Raw genomic sequence first — 22795 nt, 5'->3', positions numbered from 1 at the left:
GGCTGGTGGTTTCCTCAGGACTGTGGAGGACACATAGGTGGGAACAAGAGGGATGTTCACCAACATTCCACCCACAAGGCTGTTGACGGCTGCTACTTCCTTACTCCATCACAGCCCAAAGCAGGCAGTAAGTGTGCACACCTTCTCAGACAGGAACATGGAGTGGAGAAACACAGAGAAGACATTTATTACCAGGCTATAAATTATGAGGCAATGGGTGGGGTGTGGAGAGCCCAGCAGTCACGTTTTGGGCCTCTGCCCTTTTTCTTTGTCTTCCTGGGCTTGTATCCGGAGTTCCTCATCTAGGCGTTCCTTTGCACGGACAACCTGAGGAGGAGGGGGATCAGGGTCTGACAGTCTGCTCTTTGCCTGAATGGAGGACCTTTCCCCCTGGAGGGCAGTGGAATAACATGATTAAAACAGCTTTACTAGCACCCAGGGCAGGAGGGGAAGTGTGTGGCATCCTTCCTCAGAGTTAAGGGACACTCACCTTTGACTGCAGGTAGAAAGAGCCACCCACGGACTTATCGTTCACCTTAAATAGATGTTCATAATTCTGCAGGGAGATGAAACCGTGCATATTAGTTTCTGGGTGAGACACAAGGAAGGCAGTGACCCACGTCATGCGGGAAGCTGCTGTGACCACAGGCTATGAGAGGGACAGGAAACCATGTGGGGATGGCTCAGCTGCTACAGCTAGCTGCCATAGCCCTGTAGTTGTTCTGCCTGGGGCTTTTCAAGCTTCCACTGGCTGTGGTTAGCACTTCCACACTTGCCCTCTGCCCTCTCCTGTCTGTGGACTACCACCCCAACACAGAGGGTCTCACCTTCTGGACCTCCTCAGGGGTCAGCTTGGAGATGTTAAGAATCTGTTGGGCTTCCTGGAGGCTGAGGCCAGAGAGATTGGATGCAGCTGCAGACTGGTGCCCAGCACGACCTCGAGCATCAGCTGCTGCCTGGCTTGCTGTAGATAACATGGTGACTGCTTAGCCCCCTGGGTGGCTCAGAGCTTCCCCTAAGCCTTCTAAGTGACATGAAAAAAAACATTTTGCTGAGTGGCAAACATCCCACACTGAATGACAGGATGAGGCCACACTAAGCTTTTGGTCCCCCAGTCTAGACTAGGTGATTTGCCCCTCTTCCTTCCCTCACTCCTTGTCCCAGAGGCCTAGCATGTGTGGAACTTTAAGCTACTTTGGGGACCAGAGTGAAGCCACAGGCGGGGAGGAGCAATAGCTGGTGTGAAGAGCCTCCACGATGGCCTAGCCAGTGCCTAGACTATCACAGCAGACTGCCTCTGGTGACAGAATAAAATTTTAACTTTGCAGCCAGTTAGTCTGCATTGGGATTACTCAGCTCTCCTTGAAGGCAGCCAGACTCTTACTTTATTTACCAAAATGGGCTGCCAAAGGGCTGTTCACCTCAGACACTCTAGCCAGGCCTAACTGGAAGTTAACTTTTCCTGTACATAGGAATCTCTCAAAGTCTTGCACTGCCTCCTACTGTGGGAAAGTACTCCAGGGCACCTAAGCCACAGAACTCTACCCAAGAGATCCCTTCATTCACAAGTGACACATCACACGGGAAATCTAAACTGCATAAAGGTTCCCAAGCATACAAAGAAATAGAGGCTTACCTGCAAACTCCTGCCTCAGGGCCCTGGCAAAGGCTCTGCCCACCACCTGCACACCCATCACAATGATCTGGGCCAGGTACTTGGCCTGTGGGTACAAGAGGCATCTTGTAGACGGCTACTGAGGGGATCTGTGGACTAGCTCTTCTAAACTTCCTTTCTTTGGTGGCTCCAGAAACTCAAACTGGAGTTCCCAGAGTCACACTAGCTCCCCTTGGCCTTCAGGAAAAGGCTGTATGGGATGAAGACACTAATTTTGGAAAGACTTTTTCTTGAGAACCAACATACAGAACAGTCCAGACTGCTACCAGTTTAGTTCAAGGCCACTGATGGCTCTTCTATACTTTTGAAACAGTCTAGCCCAGTTTTTATATTGCCAGGGAAAACAGATCCATTCTAACTCTCCCAAGACTATTCAAGTCCTATGACTTGGAATCTGTCCATGAATAAAACAACAAACAACAACAAAAATCACTAAAGGTCTCTGTGTGGTGCTGCATGCTTGTAATCGTAGTATCAGGGAGGCTGAGGCAGAGTGATCCTGAGCCTGGAAGACGCCTCAACAGTGAGAAGCACTTGCTCATGCAACCATAGGGACCCAAGTTCAGATCCCAGTTTCTGTAATAAGCCAGGCATGGTCTTGTCCTGTGTATACCTGTTACACAAACACTGAGTAGGGTGAAGGCAAGAGGAACATTCGGGCTTCCTGGCTACTACCTAGCCAAAAACAAGTGTGCCAGTTTGGGGGCGGGCAGAGGGGGTTGGCAGCAGAGGGACTCTCCCTCAAAGGAAAAAGGTGGAGAGTGATTAAAAAAAAGGACACCTAACACCACTCTGCACGAATCCATGCATGTGTGCATGTACACAACACACACACACTACAAAGGGGTGGGGAGAGCGAAGAGTCTACTTAGAACACAATGCTCAAGAGAGAAGAAAGAGCTTAAAGGGAATTCAGACGCATGGGATTCAATTCCTGCTCTCAGAGCAAGCTGTACAGCCACTGTCCAAGCAAAAGTCAACTCCTGCATGGCAAGGCTACCTAGATCCCAATACTATGTAAGTCACACTATGTAAGTCACATGAAGGCCCTAGGGAGTCTAAGACTTGATCAGCAGCAGAGTTTGCTGAGGGGTGGAGGTTCTGGGGAAGATAGCGTTTCCTCTCAGCTGAGGGTCCTCCTCAGGTACAGGTGGAGCCATGGCAGTGAGCTACAAGTGAAGCAGGCAGGTCTAGGATTAGACACCCTGGAGCATTCTAGGCTGGAAAACCACAGAAGGGAGGATGGATTAATGGTGACCCATTAAGATTTTATTGTGAAACAAATGCTGTAGACAGCATTCATAAAACTGGATCCCATTGAGGCTGGAGAGATGGCTCAGTGGTTAAGAGCACTGACTGCTCTTCCAGAGGTCCTGAGTTCAATTCCCAGCAACCACATGGTGACTCAACCATCCGTAATGGGATCCAATGCCCTCTTCTGGTGTGTCTGAAGACAGCCTGCAGTGTACTCACATACATAAAATAATCTTTTTTAAAAAAAGTTATATATGGATTAAAAAAACACAACTGGATGCCATGTCTGTGAAATGATATAAAGGGGCATGCAGAGAACTCTTTAAAAAGACCCACTGCAAGTTAGCAAGGTTTACTGGAACTCGGGAGAGGCGTGGGATAGTTAAGCCCTCGTACCTATAGCACCTTACTCCAAAGGGATAACAAGGGGGCCTTGCATCAGGACTCAGACTCCAGAATTCGCCTTTCTGGCTTCAAGGCCTTGTCCTTTCTTTAGCAAGCAGATATAATTATGGGTCATTAGGGAAACTTCGCAGCAGGTTGGAATTCAGAAACCCTACCTTCCATACAAGAAAGCATGGCCTAAAGACCCTTATGTGATCAAAGACAGGCATGGAGTTGGCCAGCTGTGACACAAAACAGGAGTAACAAGGCGCTTGCTGATTGGTGATCACACCTGACTTGTGCCTTGCTCACTTAGGACCACTGCCAAGGACAACAGGAAGCTCTGAGATGGAACTCAGCTTCTGACTGGCCCTAGAGGGATCCCTTGACCTACAAAACCCCTCAGGAGATCTCACACCACACAGAAAGCCTGCCTTCGTGTTGCCATACATGCATAACATGGCCTTGGAAGCAATGATGTACTTTTCTGATAAGGTCCTTGACTACTGTTAAATAACGGATGTTAAGAACTGAGGCTGCATGATGGTGCACACCTTTAATCCCAGCACGGAGGAGGCAAAGGCAGGCGGATCTCTCAGTCTAAGGAGAGCTCCTAGTCTACACAGCAAGTTCCAGGATGGCCAGAGCTATATAAAAACTCAGGAAGGTCTCTATGCAGAGAAACAAAAACAACAAAACAGGCTATAACTGCAGAATCCCCACCCCATCCCCAAACACTTCAAGCCAAAGGCCTAGAAACTATTAGGAAAGGCAAAATGGCTGCAAAGGTTCACCAGACAGAGCTACCCTTGTTTCTGTAGGTTTTCTCCAGAGGTTCTTCCTACCCTGGTCAAATTCTCAACCCCTATGTGCCTCAGTTTCCCGACAGCATAAATGGCTGTCAGAGACTGATGTTTGGCATGGAGCCTAAATGACACAGCAGGTGACCAGCAAGTATTGGTTTTCATGTATTATTATTCTGTTTTTATAAAAGTTTGTCAGTAGTCAGACAGTGCTAGCCTAGTGGTTCATACCGTAATCCCAGTACTCAAGAGGCAGAGGTAGGTGGACAGCCACAAGTTCAAGGTCACCTTGGTATACATAGTAAATTTCAGGCTAGCAAGAGTTATATAAGGAGAACCTGTTTGTTTAAAAAAAGAAAAGAAAAAAGAAAAGAAGGAAAGAAAAAAACCAGTTTCTTCCAGTCAGGCCCTTTGATGCCTCAGAGGTAAAATCCACACAATGCAGTCTTCTAGGAGCCATGAAGCCGGCAGCAAGAGAAAGGTGCCAGAACGAGGCTGACCTTTCACTGGGATCCTACCTTTGCTTCGTAGCCTTGGACAAATTACTCAACGTTTCTGAACCACATCTTAAACTGCAAAGTGGGGAGAATAACGTCCTCCCTGGAGGAGAGGTGTCAGCTCGGGGAGGCACTGGAGACAGAAGCAAGTGGACTGCCAGGTAGGGAGGCTCCTAGAGTCAGAGCTCGGCCGGCTTTGCTCCCAAACCGACCCCTGCGCGGTGCTAATGGTCTGGCAGTCACGATGCTTTACTCACAGCCGAAGACTTCTGGGGTGCAGAGCTCTACCAGCTACAGCCCACTCCAAGGGTATTCAAACAGCCGTAACTAAGGCCCTCCTAAGAAGGCCTCCAAACAACTAACTCGCTGACAAGCCTGCCAGCTCACCTGGTGGGTAACTTCAGGCCAAGCAGTAGCTGAGGGCAGGTGACACAGCCACAGGACTCCAACCCTGAAACTTGCCATTAGCAATACAGTACTGTGGGGCAGAGGACCGTGCCATCAGACAGAAGAGCTGGTAAGGTAGTAGCAAAGTTCAGAACCCAGATAAAACTCAGAGCAGCAGGAGTTCAGACTAGCTCATGATCAGATTCCTGTCCTGGACATGTAACCATGACACCCCACTAAGAGGACGGTGACAACTGGATATGTAGCATGGAACTTACAGGTCTCTTGCTAATGCAGTATCTAGAGGCCCCAAGTGTCTAGCCAATGAGCTTCCTTCCTGGGGATCCCTTCCTGCAAAAGATATTTAATCTCTGGTTCACCCTGAGTAAACCGTATGCATGTTTATCTGCCATGAGTAAAGCAGCGTGGACAAGTAAGAACTGTCGCCTTCATCAAGGGCTGTCATGGGGGAGGGGCCTGCATCGTCCCTCAGCACGCCTCGCACTACTCTGAGCTAAGCGGGATTCCCTCACGCAGGCCCTGTTCTCGACTCTTCGAGGTTCCCATGGTGTCTGAGTGCACAGTACTTTGATAACCACATCCACCATCCCAGCCCCCGATGTTCATCACCCGGAGAAACATGGGCTGGGACCCCATATCTTAGACTGCATTTCATCTTGGGGTCCTAAGAACCCAGCACTCCAGTGTCAAGAAGTAGAGCAGGATAGCACCCCTGAGTTTCGCCTCCCCAAGCACTGTTCTGATACGCCAGCGGCAAGGTGGAAATGCAGAACAACACGCTACCTTTCCCAACTGGGAGGCAATGTGGCACAAAGGACCTCAACAAGGTTGGTAATCAGGGACCCCAAAAGTGGTGCTTAAGTCACAGAAGTGCATTAGGAGGTTCCCAGCTTTCAGGTCTGTGTGCAGGGTTCCTCCAGTGCACAGTGGCAGGGTCCTACAAATAGTTACCGGTGTCACAGCTACACAGGAGAAAGGTCGGGACTACACTGGCATTTATGACAGTGTTTCTGGGTTCCTAGTGGTCTAAACAGCAGGTGCACAATCCATATTTGAAAGAACATGACTGTCCATGAACCAACACTTTAATCAAGTCACTCTAGCTCTGTTTGGCCAAAGCTACAGTCTTATACAATCTACTTCCCAGGCAGGGTTTCTGTAAGCCTCCAGTGCTGAGGAAAGGCTCTGGTGGTGGCCCAGTTCTTGCACAGTGCTCCACTGCTGCCTACAAATTCAGTTTGTCCTCAGCTTGGTACTGATACCTCTCACCTCTGACTCCCTGCCCTGGCTTCCTTCACTATGAATGTCCTCCTTCCTAACTAGACACTGTCAAAGACTCAACACTGCCAAGGCTTGGTGGTAGTGGTGCACAACTACATCCAGCACTTGGGAAGCGGAAGCAGGACGGTTTGAGACCAGCCTGAGTTACAAAGCACAATAGTGCCCCAAAACAAAACCTGTAACATTCATAAAGACTTGGCAAAATATGACATAATCTGCCAAGTAAAATCCCCTAGGCTGCTCCTACTCACACCTTCCAACAGTACTTTCTTTTCCTCTTTTGGAGGTAGTACTGGGGATTGAGTCTAAGGCCTTACCTGTGGCGGGCAACACTTGAGCTATACCCCTCGGCCCTCGGCCCTGAAACTAAGAAATTCCTGATCTTCTTGCCCCAGCCTTCAAAGTGCTGTGTTTACAAGTGTAGGCCACCACGAGCAGCTTTAGTAAGTTCAAGGTTGAATGTGGAGAATGCATGCTAAAGACCCAGTTCCACGAGGAATCAACAAAGGTCCTCACTAAACGGCAGTGACCTAACTACAAAGCAGGAATAATATGGTGGCAAATGTGTAGTCTCAGAACATGAAAAAAGTCGGGCCCAAACTGACTCTTGCGGTAAAGATGAACTTGGAAATGTCAAATCATCTGAGCTTCAGATCCCTTAAGATGGGGACAAGTGAGAAGGATTAAATGACAACCTACATAAAGCTTCTGCTCCAGACATTTACTACCTACCTTCCTATGATTAACGATGCTCCCCAGCCGGGTGGCGTGCCGCGCACCTTTACTGGCAGCGCTTGGGAGCTGGAGGCAGAGAGGCAAATGGATCTTAGTGAGTTTAAAGCCAGCCTGAGCTATTACACGAGGCGAGCTACGATATCTATATACATAGTGATACGCAGTCACAAACAAACAGGATCCCCCAACCAACCGCCTTCCAATCACTTAGGGGCAAACCTCAAGAACCTGCGGGCAAGTTTCAGGTGCCAATGGTGCCACAAACGCTCAGCCTTCCTGATTTCAATTCTAGCTCAAGTCTCAGGTCTACCGCTTCCTTGGACGAGCCAACTGCCAAATGCGGTTAAAAAGACAAGCGACACCGTCGATATCGCCGAGTCCTGCCACTCAGGAGCCAGCCCAGCCAACAATCGCCTCCTCCTATTGCTTACAGCGGATCGCGCACGCCGAGGCAGGGAACGCAGAGGCCAGACTTGGCCGGGAGCTTTCCGCCAACTGAGCCCGGGTTCCCGGGTCCGCGGTCCTCACCGCCCGGGCGCCAACGACCGACCCGGCACCACGCTACAGACCCTGCTTCCTGCGGAGTACGCGGGGTGCACGGCATCAGAACCGGAGCCCGCCGCCGGACTCCGACTAGACTTCCCTTCCCGAACGCCCCAGTCCAGGCCTCACCATGGCGGCCGCTCCACCTTAGGGGGACGGGTGCCGCTTCCCGACCCAGTGGGACCAGCTCAAGGGTTGCTGGTGGGTCAGAGGTCAAGAGAGACAGAAGAGCGCGTGCGCACAGACGCGACGCACTTCCAGAGGCGTTACTCTCGCGGCACCGCGCATGTGGGCGGAGCTTGCCACGGGATCGGCGGACCTTTGGGTTTCTCCATATTTAGCGCAGTTGGGTGGCCTTGGGACTGGTGCGCCAAGTTGTTTCTTACCTTCATTTTCCCAAAACATTTAGGAAAAAGCCATCATATGAAATAAGACAGAGTATAATAGGGCTGGATGTCAAAATCTCTAGAATATTTAAGAAAATTAGGTATTTCAAAATAGGGCTTATTCCAGGCTCCTCTCATTTGTGAAGCTCTTTCTTAGCTACCAAGGAGCTCATTAGATGGTCTGTAATCTAATGTCCTCTTCTCAGTGAGGCCCAGGAAGATCCCCTACCACATTAATGTGCCCACCACACTGTCCTGATTTTGAGGGGCTAAGGTATCTTTTAAACAACAGATGCTTATTTTATTTTTTCTGATTTTTTTTTTTTTTTTTTTGAGACAGGGATTCTCTGTGTAACCCTGGTTGTCCTGGACCTCGATCTGTAGACCAGATTGGCCTTGAATTCACAGCGTTCCGCCTGCCTCTGCCTCCTGAGTGCTGGGATTAAAGGCCTGCGCCACCACTGCCCGGCTGGTTCTGGAATCTTTATGTCCAAGGTGATCCTGTTGCCAGGTTTGGTTTCTATTCAAGCTTGTCTCCTTGGTTTGCAAAAGGTTCTCTTCAGGTCCTCACAGGACCTTCCCTGGTTTGTGTGTCTGTGTGTTGGTGACAATTCCATCAAGACATCCACAATTCACACTCCAAACAGGTCCACCTTTTGGTACGATTCAGTTCCACCATGAGCACCACCCATATCAGACCATTTCTTGCCCAGTAGTCACGTCCCTCCCTTGCAATCTACTCATTTGTATTTTGTGTCTCTGGGTTTCTCCCGGGCATTCCATAGACTCAGAACAGCACGTGGTCTTTGTGACTTACCATTTCATGCTTCACTTGTTTTTGTTTTTTCCTGCAGTTCTCACCCTGTGGATCTTGACTCCTTTGGCAAGTTCCTATCTCCAGAAATATTTACATTGTGAATCATAACAGTACCAAAGTTACAGTTGTGAAGTAGCAATGAAAGTAATTTTTATGGTTGGGGTCACCACAGCATGAGGAACAGTATTAAAGGGTGCAGCCTGAGGAAGGTTGAGAACCACTGCTCCATGACATAATCCCTTTTTTTCTAACCTTTATTATTCAGTGCTATGCCTTCCCACTAGAGCAGGAGCTCACAGTGGGCAGGACATTTATGCCTCTTAGCTATCCAGCACCCGGAAGGCTGCCTGGCATGCAGTGGATACTCATGTATGGTTGGTGAGTGGCCTTAAGTCAGATTCCTCTAGATCAGCGGTTCTCAACTCACCTAACGCCGCGGCCCTTGAATACAGCTCCTCATGTTGTGCTGACTCCCAACCATAACATCATTTTCATGGCTACCATTATGGACTGTAATGTAAATTATCTGTTTTCTGATGGTCTTAGGCAACCTGTGAAAGGGTCACTTGACCTCCCCAAAGGGTTGGTGACCCACAGATGGAGAACCTTTGACCTAGACCACTGCCCAACCTACCTTCCTTCCCTCCAGCTCTCCAAACTCTGCCTTCCCTGGGTACATTGCTGACCTTCCATTTGCTTGCCATTGGCTCCTTCAGATCTCAGTTTTCATTTTCAAAGAACAGAAGTGTCTCCTCCTCAGGCCCTGACACCCTGCTTGCCCCTGAGCCTAAGTCAGCTTCACTCAGTGTCTCTTCACCCTCCTTTCCTGTGCACTGTCTGGTTCTTACTATCACAAAGCTGGAGGCAACAGGAGCTCTGTCGTCCCTGCATATTACATGGTACACGTAGCAAAGTGAAACCAGGATGAACAGGAACAGAACCACGGCTCTCTCACTCACATTCCTGTGTCCTCCTTTCTAGATTCCCAGGCAGCAGAGCAGCACAAGAGGCAGCTGGCTTAGAAAAGTTTAATTGCTGGAAACATCCAGAGCATATGGGCGGTTTGTTATGGGGTCCACAACACTGTAATGAGGCTGTTAGCGCCATGAGACTCTTTCTCCTGGCCTCAAGCCAGGAGAAGCAGGGCAAATGGTCCTAGGCCCCTGAGGAGAAAGCTGCTCCTAACAGCCTGGTGGGGGACCAGCCTCCAGAGTCCTTGACTGGGGCTGATGCAGTAGGCAAGATAGCTTGGCTTGTAGTAACTGAAGATGTCAGAGGAAACCAGCAGAAAGACTAGGAGAGACAGGGCATCCAGAGTTGGTCCAGAGACATGCTACTAACACCTACCTCCCACCCACTGGTCTAACATGCTAGCAGGCAGCTGAAGATAAACGCTAGCTCCAGAGGGCAAAGGAGCAGACCAGTCTCTGGAGCTGCAGAGCGGCCCAACAGCTGTGGAAGTGCCTGAGGCTTGCATGAAAGCCAGGGCTTCTGGGCTGGATGTGCGTGCCAGGGCCAGTGCAGCCTTGTCCAGTTTGCAGAGATATGAGGTGTGGAGGGCCGCAGATGGTTCTGGGAGGTGGCAGTGGCAGCTGTGACTAGGCGTGCCTCGAGTGCAGGCTAGTCCTGGGATGAGAAACCAGGAAGCAGGAGTCAGAGGGCCTGGGAAGTGAAGGTATGCAGCACAGTGTCTCCAGGAGGAGAGTGCTTGTGGGCTGAAGAAGCTGGGCCAAGCGCCCACCACTCACCCACTCATCTTCATCCACCCCTTCAAAGGAGTCCTGGGGCAATGGGTCTTCTCGGTTCCCCAGCTTTGCCACCATGGCATTCAGCAGCTGTGGAAGTGGACGGGAGAGGCACCGAAAGAAATGACTCTCCGACCTCAAGATCTTAAAACCCCAGTTTTAACCCCAACAATGCTAAAACGCACCCTCAGTTAGAACCCTGGCTAAGTTGATGGGTTTTCATTGTAAAATACAGCAAAAGGGGGTCAGAGACAAGAGACTGTAGCATGTGGTACCTGAACTCAAGGAGCTGCCATCTCTGTGCACTGCCTCAAAGGCTCAAACGGACACCAGGCTCACCATGGGCTTAGGGTGCCAACCTTTAACATTGGCTGGGTAAGGGCTGGCTAGAATGTGTGCCTCTTGCTGCCCTCCCTGGCTTCCTGTGCCCTGGGAGCAGCGAAGCACCCCTGGGTGTGACCCCTCCCCAGAGTCTGGTGTGGAGACAAGGGTGACATGTGGTTCTTCCTGCCATCTGGGTTGGGCTCCTGAGCTGGCAGCTAACTAAGCAGATGGAGGAGACATGGAGGACACGTCTGTATTGCACAGCAGCCCTCTCCCGAGGCCCACCTCTTCTTTCTTTTGTTGGTCAGACTTCTCTTCCAAGTATTGTGCTGAGGATGGGGCTCTTCGGGCAGGGGCCTCACGGGGGGCTTGACTTACTGGGGTGAAGCAAGGACAGGCATCAGAGAAGGCCCTGTTTAGAGCCAACCCTCAGAGAGTCTCTGGTACAGATCAAAGAAGTGGCATTAACAAGTTATTAAAGTCCCTATTCACCAGGCCTTCCTATAGCACCAGGATATGTGTATGTAAGGGTACTGCATGTGTTAAGTATGTAACACATGCATGTATGTGTCAACATTTGCATGTAAGCTAGGATAAAACACAAGCCACATAACTTGCTCTCCAGGGGTTCAGAGACTGGGTCTGGAGACATGTCCAGCATCCTTAAGCCAGCTAGAGGTCTCTGTGGCAGCAGAAATGAAGGACTAGACTTGGGCCTTCTGTTCCTCCTTCCACCCCTGTCCAGATCCCTGCTCCCTGCTGTCTCCCCGTTTTATTCCTTACTTTACCTGGGGTCATGCCAGGAGGCTGCAAACTCAGTAGCTGGGGCTGTCCATTAGCACCCTCAAACCAGGCTTTGGCACTGAGCACTGGTTCCCAGGTCACAGCCGTGTCCGGGAACACATCATCCTGGAAGAATTCTTTCTGCAGAAGATGAAGGGGCTATCCTGAGACACTGACCAGCGGCCCAGGACACATAAGGCCCGAGACCTGGTGCCACCCACACTGGCATTCACATGCTTTGCAGAATTTCAGTAGACTATGAAGACAGATGTTTCCCCAAAAGTAGACAGCTGAGAGGTCTGGGTGCAAGAAGAACAGGTAAGAACTTAAGTCCCTCAGTCTCGGCCCAGCCACAGAAACAGGAGATTGAGTCCTTCTCCCAAACTCACTCTGACCCGGGGCAGCCGGAAAGCAACAGGCTCCAAGGAGGTCTGGCGTAGACGCAGGCATCGGGCAAACTCCACATCCCGAATGTCACACTCAGTCTTGGGCAGAAGGACAAAGGCCTAGGGGGAGTGAGGAAGTAGGAGCTCAAGTTAAGAGCTCCTGGGTAGATACAGAGCACCCTAGAGTAGCAGAATTCCTTAGGCCATGCCATGGCCGCCTTGGGTAGCCGGGGTGGTCTGAGGGAGAATGCTCTCTGTAGGCTCATATGTTTGAATGGTTGATTCTCAGATAGTGGAGCTGTCTGATAAGGAGGTATTGCCTCGTTGGAAGAGGTGTGCCCCTGTGAACAAGCTTTGAGATTTTAAAAATCCACGCCTTTCTATAATCAGTTCTCCCTCTCCACCTGCTGCCGCTTGCCCTGCCATGATGGTCATGACCTCACCCTCGGAAACAGTAAGCAAGCCACAGTCAAATGTATCTGGTTGTAAGTCGCCTTGGTCATGGTTTCTCTCCACTGCAACAGAAAAGTAACTAAGACAGTACTGGTGTGCTGTCAGTGGGAACAACCAGTGCTTGTAAGGGAAAAAGACCAGACACGTAGCATTGGCCTGTTTCTACAGAGGACAAAGTCCCACCATGCCCTACGTCAAGCATACGGGAGTATGCCATATGCCACTATGGGACAGTCCCCTGCCCTGCATGACTTTAACACACATGCATACCACATCAAGATAAGCAAGCAACTAAAGAGGATTTGTGTCCTTGGATTTCTGTTTGATTGATTGAGATGAAGTCTCACCATAGCACCCAGGTTGGTTTCAACTCATGATTCTCCTCTCTTGGCCTCCAGAGTGCGGGTATGACAGGGATATGCCATCATGCCTGGTTCATTTAACTTAACCTTATATGGTTTAATTTTTAGCAGTGTCTGAATATAAAGCCAGCTCTCAAAATTCCTAGATTATAACAGTTAGCTATACATGCTGCTGGGCACAGGATCTTGACTCTCTTGACCCCCATTAGCTCCTGCACTTCCACACATGGCCACGAGGGGGCATGGGAACCTTGCAGTGCAACTTAAAGGTTCAGTGGTGAGGGTGATTATCACCTTGTGAGGGTCAGGTGATGTGAAGCTGTTGCACTCCAAGAAGAAAGGGGCCTCTGGGAGCACCTCGTACAGGAACACACGGGTATCACCCTGGGGGACAGGGAGAGGGTATGAAAGCGAAGCTTTCAGCTACATGAGACCCTGCCCCACACCCAGCCAGGCCATTCCAGCTAACCTTGCCAGTGAGAAGCACCAGGCCAGTGTCAGGGTCGTAGCTGGGAAGCAGGGTCGAGGGGGCTACATCGAGGCCCAGCAGTGCCGAAGGGCCTTCTGCCAGGGCATCAGCTATGTACAACTGCAGCTGGCGCTCGCTTCGGCTGCCAGGGAGTCAGGGGTAGAGCAGATCCTTAGAGCTTATGAGGCCTGAGGTAGGGCAAAGACTCCGACAGAGACCCTGCTCCTTTCTGGGCTGGACAGTCTAAGGCCCAGTAGTCAAAGGAGAGATGAGTCTAGCCCTTAGAAGTGGCCTGGCTGGGGAAACAGTGTCCAACTCCCTGCTTGGCCTCCACTTGTCTTGTCTGATGTACAACCCCGAACCCAGTGCCTAGCCTGGTCTACGGCAGCCTCCTGGCTGGTCTTCTCCCCTCACATTCTGTCTTGCACTCTGTCTGCAGGGCTGGACATCCTCCCTGCAGTGCAGCCTTTCTCCTCAGGCTTTGATGACTCAGATCATATGATACCTTTCTTGGGATGTCCTCCCCAATCCATCATCCAAATGCCTAAAGTCTGCCCCTCAGGCCTCTCCTGCAGGCTTGCTTCTCTTCCCTGTGTCACGCCTGTGTCTCCATCAGGCATGGGTTCCTGGGCCTGGCCTCACCTTCTGAATCCTGTTATTACATATTTCCTCTCCAATACTTCCTTCCACCCAACCACCAGCCTATCTATTCATCTGTCTAATCATTCACCAATTTATCTATTTATCCATCATCCTATAATCCATTGATCATTGATCTGCATATCTACCTACCCCCCCCCATTCATCCATTCTTCCATTTAACCATCCACCGTGGGTGGGAACAGTTTTTGTTTGTTCATGTTTCATTTTGAGACAGGGTCTCTCTATTGTGTAGTCCTGGCTGTCCCTGAACTCCTTATGTAGTCCTCAAACTCACGGGAATCCACCTGTGCTGGAAACGTAAGGCGTGTGCCATCCATCACACCTGGCTATGTGAAGCTCTGGCACACTGGACAAATGCTGTGACCTTGGGAAAAGGGAAACCAAGGGATGGTGGTCCCTAAGTCCTCACCTGTCAAAGCCAGACACCAGCAGACAACCACCATCACACACCCAGACAACGCGGGCTCCACGGCCACCTTCAGGACCCGGACCTTCCTGTCGAGGTACACCACATGGAACTCAGTCAAAGCCCCTTCCAAATCAGTAAAAGGGACATTTTACCTTTAGCCCAAAGGCGCTCACCTACAGAGACACAGACCTTCCCACAGGTGCCCTTCCTCTAGTTCTAGCCGCTCAGGAGCAATAAGACCTTGAAGTCCCCCCAGCCCCCAGCTTATGCATGTGCACCTGCAGGGATGTTCAGAGGGTGTAGACCCTAAGTCTGTCCCAGCGTGCTTACCTGTAGAGGTAAAGGGCTACTCCGGGGCTCATAGACCCGCACACGCCCATCCTTGCATACAGTGGCCAGCTGCTTTCCATCTGGACTCCAGGCCAAGCTAAAAATCTGGGGACAGACAAGGGCATAAGATGGGGTGTCTCCTTTCATTCCTAGGCCCCTGCCTCTGCAGCTGTCCTACCTGGTCCTGATGGCCCTGCAGCCTCAGCTGCTCAGCTCCAGCCTGAAGGTCCCAGATGCGAATGGTGAGGTCGTAGGAGCTGGAAGCCAGCACATCGGCAGCCAGGGGGTGGAAGCGCAGAGAGTAAATCTTTTCTGTGTGGCCTGGAGAGGACCAGGAAGTTTTGCTAAGCCCCTGGGAAGCTGCTCCCCAACTGGCTTTATCTATCAGGTCCCTCTAACCTGTGAGCACAGTCTCAGGTGTGGTGAGAACATTCTTGAGGCCACCAGGGGGCACCCGCCACAGTCGGATCCGGGCATCCTCCCCAGCTATGGAAAGAGGAGTGTATCTTCACTGCAGGGCCAGCTATACCTGGCTTCCCTGCCCACTCAGGTACTGGAGCCTTCTTTCAGCCTGGGCACCCAGGCTCCTTACCCACAGCGAGCCGGTGTGGGTCAAAGGGATCCCAGGCCAGATCCATTACAGCTGCCCCATTCTGAAGTGTAGGCAGTGCTGTGTCAGGCAGGCGGCCTGGCTTCTGCAGCTGTGGGCGAAACCCCCATCCCACGGCACATCAGACCCAAGCAACAGAGCCAGTCCCAGGAAAACAGGTGCCGGGCCCACCTTCTCAGACAGACAGCCCCACTGTCGGGGGCCCAAGCTCTGCCTTGGCCAACTTGTGCTGAGTCCCGAGAGCCAACTGTGAGGCCCCAGAAAGTGAGGGCTTGGCAACGTGGACTGAAAGGAGTCAGGCTCAGGGCTCAGGCTGCTCGGGTTTGAACCCTGCTCCACTTACAAAGCTGCATGACAAGGCCAGGTCACTACATCTCTCTGATCTTCTTCACTCTCAAGTGAGAAGGAGCCTACCACATGAGGCTGCAGGGGTGACTAGAGGGGTACTGGGCAGGTGCCTGATGCATGCACGGTCTGTGCTCTGTGAGTCGGGGTAGACCCTTAGTGTCCTGTTCTTGCCTACTACAGGGATCCGAGTCAGGGTAACCCTGATGGGGCGGGGTCCTTACCTCAAGCACAGCTACCTGCCCACCACTGCTGAGCAGAGGAACAGCCACACGGAGCCGGTTAGCGCAGAAGCCATCGCTTTCCCCAGGTGTTGTGAGGTTGAGTCCCTTAAGGTTGGTGATATGGCTGTCACGGTGGAGGATGCTGCCCTGAGCATGGCGGAATTTAGAACTGGGGCCTGGTGGGCAGTGGGAACACAAGCGAGTGTGAGGATGCTGTGCCTGTGCATCCTGCACCTCGTCCTGGCCACCTGCGGCCGTCATTAGAAGGAATCTGGTGTGGGCCCAGGTAGGCTACTTTGGGGTTGCCATACACAGCTTGTCTAAGAGGCTTGCCCGTGTTCCTCTACAGCCTGCAAACCAGTGGTCCTAGTGGCACAAGCCTGGGTTACTATATAAGGTCTCTCCTCAGGGTTGGTGGACAGAGGAAGGGGCTAGGGTTGGGGGTAGACAGGGTCCTCCTGTCCTGAGCAGCTTACCCAGCAGACTCTGAAGTGACCTCTGGCTGGGGCTGGTACCAATGCCGCTGGTGCTGGAGAGCGAAGGGCCCAGGCTGGATGGCGTGGAGGGGGAGATCAGTGAGCTGGGGGAAGAAAAGCCCTCCTGGAGAGAAGGGTGTAGTCAGCCAGCGGTCCCTGGGTATACTGACCAAGCAGAAAGGCGGCAGATGGCCAATTCCTGGGCATTGTCTCTGGGCTCCTCTGGGCTTTGGGATAATAGTCTGGGCAAGAGCCTGCTGAAGCATGAGTCAGGTGGCAATTAAAAGAAGGAAATGAGGGCTGGAGAGATGGCTCAGCAGTTAAGAGCACTGACTGCTCTTCCAGAGGTCCTGAGTTCAATTCCCAGCAACCACGTGGTGGCTCACAACTATCTGTAATGGGATCTGAAGCCCTCCTCTGGTGTGTCTGAACACGGTGACAGTGTTCTCGCATATATTACGTAAACAAATGAATAAATCTTTAAAAAAAAGAAAGAAGGAAATGAGCTTTAGGTCATGGGGACAGAGGTGGTTCCTCCTGTCTCCCAGTGTTTTGGGGGGTAGGGACATTACAGCTGCTGGCATTTCAGGAACACCCCTTGCTTCTTTAACACCTGCCCAGCTTAGAACACAATGCTAAGTCCTTTACTAAGCTGCACACACCTCTGCTATGCCTAACAGCTAAAGATCATAAAGGCTGTTTGGCAGGTGGATAGAACATCCTCTTGACTCCTTCACTACCTACTGCAGCATCTCATTAGCTGTAGGAGAGGTGACTTGGTACTTACACTTAGGTCTGTGTCAGCTCTGGACATCTCTGCAGGCTGGACCATGTCGGCAGATGGTTCCATAGTTGGCACTAGGGAGGAAGTGAAGCTAGGGCGGGGCCGGTGGGCTGGGTTGAGGCTGACCTTCTGGACCTATGGGTAGGCAGGTCATTGAGGGAGGTGCACGCTGTCAGATATGAAGGGGACCTTTGGAGGGTAGACATGAGGTTGAAAGAACCAAGTGGGAGCTCCCAGGGGTTGCTGGGACCAGAGAGGAGCAGCATGAGCAGAGGTTAGCCTTACCTGCTGATTGTCCCCAGCCCACCAAGTGTGGGCATCAGAAGCAGGCACAGAGCCGGCTGTGTCTGGAAACAGATCCTTATGGAACTCCACAGCCTGGTGAGGGACAGGCAGTCAGTTAATGAGGCCCAAATCCTCTAGGGCCCCAATCCCTTGCCAGAGCCCCTCTCACTTTTCGGGGGACGTGGTGGCTGATGGGTATGATGGCTGTGTCACTCAGCTGAAGGACTTGGAGCACCTCGCAACTCATGACAGCCAGTGCTCGCCGGGGAACAAGGGCTGCTCCTCGTAATACATTCTCCAGAATGCACTGGGTCACTGTCAAGGACACCATGGGGGACAGTCAGGGAGGGGAGAGATCCAGTGGCAGGGTGGCGAGGAGGGCAAGGACTCACCTGGGCTCAGTGCAGGCTGCTGTGGGGTCACCTCGTAACAGTACAGCTGATTCTCACCCTGAAACAAACACAGCCCGACTTCCACCTTGCCACATGCTGCAGGCCTGAGGCAACCACTCAGGCCTTGCTTCTGCTGGGTGCGGAGCTGTACCCGGCACAGGCTTTCCCTCACTTGCTCATTACTCTATGTGGTAAGCACCAAGCATATACATCAGCACTTAGGATATGTCAACGGCACACCAACACTGAGGTCTTCTCCTAAGAAGAAGAGGCCATGTCATCTTGGCTGCCTCAGTGAAGACAGCACAGGATTGGGATGCACAGCTGTCCCTTGCAGAGAACAGCACAAGGGCCTAAATTCTGAGTAGTGCACATGGAGGGCAGTGGGTGAGACGATCCAACATTTTGCTCACCTTTCCTGCCAGGACCAATAGCCCAGAGTCTGGATCCAGCAGGGGTGTCAGAGACCTGGGGAGAGAGGACCAGTGGGCTGGATGATAGGGAAAAAGACAGCAGGAAGTCTGCAAGCCTGTGACTTCAGATCAGGGAAAGGAAAGGTTTTTCTACCTGGATCTAGCTGGCCTCTAAATCCTCAATGTCTTCTTCTGGCACTGCCCTTGTACTAAGCACCCCACACTCATCCAGCTGCTTTGCTCCCTGCAGTGATTGCACTGGCCCTGGGCACTGGCCCTGGGCAGTGGGAACCCAAGCTGACCCTCCCCTAGGCACTCACGAAAACTAACACATATGTAATGTAATGTTCCATATTGCTTCAACCAGCCTATGAGACAGACCCGAACAAGCAAGGAGGTTAAGGGGGTAGATGCTCCAACCTCCAGTGCAGAGGAGAGCCCACTCTGACCACTTCAGGGATAGGGAGGTACTATCTTCTCCACCACTCCACATCCTAGAAGCTTAGATGGCCCTCCATGCTGATTCCAACTGCCTATGCCTAGCTGAGCCCAGCAACGGGAAAAGGCCCCATACTGCCAGGCTTTCCTGGAATCCCCCAAGCTACAGCCCAGGCCAGGAGAAAGGACATTCCTGAGATGAGGAGATGGGTGGAGGGAGAGGCTAGGGGTAGGCTGGGAGCCCAATACTATGACAATTTCAGCTCAAGGCCAACTTCTTCACTGGCCAAGAGCTCCCACCTCCCCTCTCTGGACTCTGGAGACCCTTTACATAAAAGTCCCAGGCCTGAGGCACCACCCTGCAATGACCTCTCGTTGAGGGAAGGGCATCCAGGAGAACTTGAGAACCTTCTGGTTAGTTTTTGAGACAGGGTATCTTTATGTAGCCCTGGCTGTCCTGGAATTTGCTACATAGATTAGGCTAGCCTCAAGCTCAGAGATCCTCCTGCCTCTACTTCCCATGTGCTGGGATTAAGGGCTTGCACCCCAACACCTGGCTGTGAGAACTTACCACTTGCTCCTGGTCCCAAACAGTGTTTCATCCCTGTTGTGCCCCCCCCCCCCCCCGCCCAGTGGTGTCTGCTACCCAGTCCCCTCCTCCCCTGCCTCCTTGTGTTCTGCCAGGAGCCACAGAGTGGGTGGAGAGCTGGGTGGGGTCCCCGAGTGAATCTGTAATTTCTTGGAAGGCCCTACGCTGTTAACTTGTAACCCAGGCCCTCATTACCTCAGGATGGCAGGGTGAGCTGGCCTCACTGCTGCCCTTCTCCACTCAGCCTGAACCCTGCCTGCCACAGCAGAAGGCAAGTACAGATGTAAAGATGGTCAGTGGCTTAGTGTCACCCTATAGGACTGGAGTTGACGTTAGCACCCCTGCAGCTTCCATTTGGCTTTCCTTGTTCATTCATTCATTCATTCATTCATTCATTCATTCATTCATTCATAATCATTTCTTTACTCTCTTGATGAACTGGTCTGTGCTCAGCCTTCAGTGCTGCCAGATGATGTGCATGAAGAGGAGGCTGCAGACCCAGCACACTGCTCCAGGCACTCAGCTGCCCGGTGCATAAGGCAGCAGACACCATCTCATGACTAGAGAAAGGCTTCCCTGCGGCTGTGAAGTAGCAGGTAGGATGACTTGGCCTTGGCTGGACCACTGGGGAGTGGGTGTTTCTTTGATTCCAGTGTTAGGGAGAAGCCAAACATGACAGGGAGTAGAGTTCCAGACAAGGAGAACATTCTATGCCAAGAGCTTATATCAGACATTGGATTAAGGCCTTTTGAAGGGTAGGAGATGTGACGTATGTATAGCTCAGGCAGTGAGGAGACGGCTGAGACTCAGGTGGGCAGGGGCAGATGAAACAGAGCTTACGAATCGGTCCTGTGTCCAGTAGGTGATAAGCAATTAGACGGTGGTTATTTTTGTTTATTTTGTAGAAACTGGGACATTCTGATTCAGGGCGTTATACATGCTAGGCAAATCACTCTACCAAACCCAGCTAGTTGGTATGATTTAAACCAAGTAGGGAGGGAACAAGATGGCCCTGAGATAGAGGCACCGACTACTAAGGAAGGAAAGATTGGGGAACTGGGAGCTAAAGGAGCCCGTCGCTGGAGCACAGGTGGGGACAAGTGGTCTGGGGACGCCTCTGTGGCCTTCTGCTGTACTGCCCACAAGTACATAAGAACCCCAAGAATTCCACTGGAGCACTGACAGTTCACCAGCTCTCTGAAACAGCTCCTGAAGAAGCCTGTCTAGGCCTCCCCTCACCCTATCCCTCAGAGCCTGCCCACTGACTCAGGTGTTGGGTGGCAGGAGCAGGAAGTCAGAGAGGGCAGGGCTGGCTCCTCTGACAGGTCAGGCCAGTCCTTCTTGCCTCGGGTAGAGCCATCTGGTCATCTCTGCTAGGCAAGAGCATCCTGCTGCCCACTGCTCAGGATGGGCAGGGAAATGGGGTCACAGCATCCGGCATAACAGCCAACAGCTGGCACAGGCCTGCCTCTAGGCCTTGTGAAGAAACCCAAGCTGTGTCTGGGTCAGGATGCAGAACACACTTTGACTTGACAGAAGGCTAGATGGGGAGGGATACCCTGCCCATACTCGAGCTGCTGCTATGATCTCTAGGCTTACCACCTTGAAGGATCTGCACTCTGACATCAGTCCAGAGTCTACCCCAGATCTAAAGTTGGAGAAAGGCCAAGGCCTGGAGCTATCCCTAACTAGAAGACGAGGATGGTGTCACCTACTAGATGGTAAGAAGTGACTTTGGTCTGATAATGTCATGAGCTTGTCAAGTGCTCTGTGATGATACCATAAAAGGACAAGGGTAGGCTTGCTGGGGGATGGCAGCTCTAGAACCCCTCTGCCCTCCCTTCCATTCATGCTCCCGTGGATCTGTCACTGTCCTCCAGGCTGGGATGAAAATATCCCACACTCACTTCCCTCGTGGGGCCCTTTGAAGGGATGGATGGTACCTGGAGAACAATGAGAGGCTGGGCAAGATGGGACATACCAGAAGCTGTGAGATCTGGGAGGACAGGGCCTCAGGGACTCACGGCTCATGGGAAGCAGCTTGGGACAGTCTGGTTAGAAGTCACAGAACACCTGTGTATCCCCTCTCTTTTGCTGGTACTGGGTACTGAATCTAGGGCGGTATTTATCTCAAGTGCTCTATCACTGAGATAGACCTTCAGACTTCTATTTTGAGAAAGGTCTTACGGAGTTATTCAGGCTGACCTTGAATTTGTGATTCTCCTGCCTCAGTCTTCAGAGTAGCTGGGATAACAGACCTGACTCACAACACTCAGGGATTGGGGAGCCTGCCACACAGAGGATTTGGGCCTAGGGTAACCGGTGAACTCTACTCCTGGCCAGAAGGGACAGCTGCCACCCAGCCTTCAAAAACTTGCTGTTTAAGACAGGATAGGAAAACTCATTTTCATGTGAAAGCACCTGAGTTTTCAATTCAGGAAATGACCTCAAAGTTTCAGACCTGTCACACAGGCCAAATGAAGCACCTGGGGTCGGTTGTGCAAAGGAATGTGGGGGTGGACGCTCTGCATTCACAACAGAAGCATATCCTGGGGAGGGACCCTGCTTGGTTCCTGTTAACTAGCCCCAGACCACCTTCGTTTCTGGCGATGGAGTCCAGTTGAGGCCAGACAAGCCTCCAGATAATGTGACCCAGACAAGGCCTTCACTACAGATCCAGCAGAAAAGGGATATGACGGTGAAATCCAGGAGCTGAGCTTCCTCCCCAGAGGCCCTGAGGCATGACTCTCGCCACAAACCATGGAGGGGGAGGGGAGAGGATGATCCTTTTCCTGGAATCCTGCAAGGCAGGGGATTTTCCTGAACCAGCCCCTGGCACAGCACCCTCCTGCTTCATCAAGGGCTGCTGTCAACAAGCACCTATGTCCCTCCTACTGTTGACAAAGCCCCCAACCCCGCCTCCCAGGCACAGTCTAGTCTTTAAGCTTCCAGTAACTGTAGGGGCTTGAGCAGACATCTGTTTCTAGGTCCCAGTCTCTCAGTTCAATCTGGGGAAGGTGACCAGGGATGCTGTCATGGCTACAAAGATTTCAAATCCAGCATTAAGAGATTTTATATAAGAGGCTCTCAGAAGCATGTCATGTGGCCTTTCTAGCTTTTGAAATTGGAATTAGCTACCAACAAAAACACATTGTGAGATTACACCTAAAAATCTAGATTTGTATGAAAAATCCTAGTTTTGGCAGACTGGGCTGGTCATGGGAACTCATCCCTCATCCCTCCTGGCCCCTACAATCTACCTCTGTGTCTTCAGATCTTCACCGACTCTTCACTGTCCGCTTCTTGAATGTGTGTCACTAGGTATTTTTCAGTTAAAAAGCAGGAACCTGCCCAAATGTCACACAGCAAAAGATTGACTTAAGCCAGCCTAATAAAATCTCTCCTCACTGGGATCTGGAGGTATCTAGATGCAGACTAGGCCTGCTTAGTGCATTGACCCACTCAGAGGAGGTGGGTGTGTGTGTAGGCTGGGCCAAACCCAGCCTCAGCCAATTGTGGGAAGCCCCGCCCT

General features: G+C 51.6%; 2 protein-coding genes across 7 annotated transcripts in view; both read right to left on the bottom strand.

The window, feature by feature from the left end:
• Positions 1 to 158: 158 nt before the first annotated feature.
• Pam16 (presequence translocase associated motor 16) lies at positions 159 to 8183 on the bottom strand. Of its 5 annotated transcripts, XM_028788372.1 has the most exons (7): positions 7469 to 7658; positions 7266 to 7367; positions 7035 to 7103; positions 1637 to 1721; positions 828 to 964; positions 491 to 556; positions 159 to 327 (listed from the first exon to the last, which is right to left on the bottom strand). In XM_028788372.1, the coding sequence occupies exons 4-7, from the start codon at positions 1692 to 1694 to the stop codon at positions 241 to 243; spliced, it is 348 nt and encodes a 115-aa protein (XP_028644205.1). In that variant the 5' UTR covers positions 1695 to 1721; positions 7035 to 7103; positions 7266 to 7367; positions 7469 to 7658; the 3' UTR covers positions 159 to 240. The 5 variants fall into 5 exon arrangements, with proteins under 5 accessions (XP_028644205.1, XP_028644204.1, XP_028644203.1 ...); XM_028788371.1 differs by lacking the exon at positions 7469 to 7658 and having other exon boundaries at positions 7266 to 7459; XM_028788370.1 differs by lacking the exons at positions 7035 to 7103; positions 7266 to 7367; positions 7469 to 7658 and adding an exon at positions 7710 to 8183.
• A 1614-nt stretch (positions 8184 to 9797) lies between these two features.
• Positions 9798 to 22795, bottom strand: part of Coro7 (coronin 7) — a 54628-nt gene continuing 41630 nt past the window's right edge. The window contains exons 10-29 of one of the 2 annotated variants that reach the window (XR_003714027.1): positions 18237 to 18291; positions 17824 to 17881; positions 17601 to 17746; positions 17432 to 17524; positions 17150 to 17281; positions 16363 to 16486; positions 15887 to 16062; positions 15300 to 15408; positions 15107 to 15193; positions 14886 to 15028; positions 14708 to 14812; positions 14378 to 14463; positions 13306 to 13447; positions 13131 to 13220; positions 12025 to 12141; positions 11641 to 11776; positions 11138 to 11229; positions 10532 to 10618; positions 10205 to 10409; positions 9798 to 10076 (exon numbers count right to left, since the gene is read on the bottom strand). Coding sequence is in view for 1 of the 2 variants with exons in the window: in XM_028788366.1 (XP_028644199.1) it covers positions 10404 to 10409; positions 10532 to 10618; positions 11138 to 11229; positions 11641 to 11776; positions 12025 to 12141; positions 13131 to 13220; positions 13306 to 13447; positions 14378 to 14463; positions 14708 to 14812; positions 14886 to 15028; positions 15107 to 15193; positions 15300 to 15408; positions 15887 to 16062; positions 16363 to 16486; positions 17150 to 17281; positions 17432 to 17524; positions 17601 to 17746; positions 17824 to 17881; positions 18237 to 18291 (1984 nt within the window). In the remaining variant the exon portion in view is untranslated. Of the gene's footprint in view, positions 10410 to 10531; positions 10619 to 11137; positions 11230 to 11640; positions 11777 to 12024; positions 12142 to 13130; positions 13221 to 13305; positions 13448 to 14377; positions 14464 to 14707; positions 14813 to 14885; positions 15029 to 15106; positions 15194 to 15299; positions 15409 to 15886; positions 16063 to 16362; positions 16487 to 17149; positions 17282 to 17431; positions 17525 to 17600; positions 17747 to 17823; positions 17882 to 18236; positions 18292 to 22795 lie in introns of both variants that reach the window. The other variant, XM_028788366.1, reaches the window with a different exon arrangement.

The sequence above is a fragment of the Grammomys surdaster genome, unplaced genomic scaffold (genome assembly GCF_004785775.1).
Source record: "Grammomys surdaster isolate TR1022 unplaced genomic scaffold, NIH_TR_1.0 125745, whole genome shotgun sequence".
NCBI classification, from domain to species: Eukaryota; Metazoa; Chordata; class Mammalia; order Rodentia; family Muridae; genus Grammomys; species Grammomys surdaster.
Note: the sequence above shows the minus strand (reverse complement) of the source record. Positions and strands in the feature narration are given on the sequence as shown.

Bases quoted from the DNA above. Each gene is read 5' to 3' on its own strand.
- Pam16 (XM_028788370.1), bottom strand. The intron at 965-1,636 runs GTAAGCCTCTAT...TGTTATCTACAG, and splicing joins CCTGAGGCAGGAGTTTGCAG to CAAGCCAGGCAGCAGCTGAT. The intron at 328-490 runs GTGAGTGTCCCT...CCTCCTCCTCAG, and splicing joins CTTTCTACCTGCAGTCAAAG to GTTGTCCGTGCAAAGGAACG.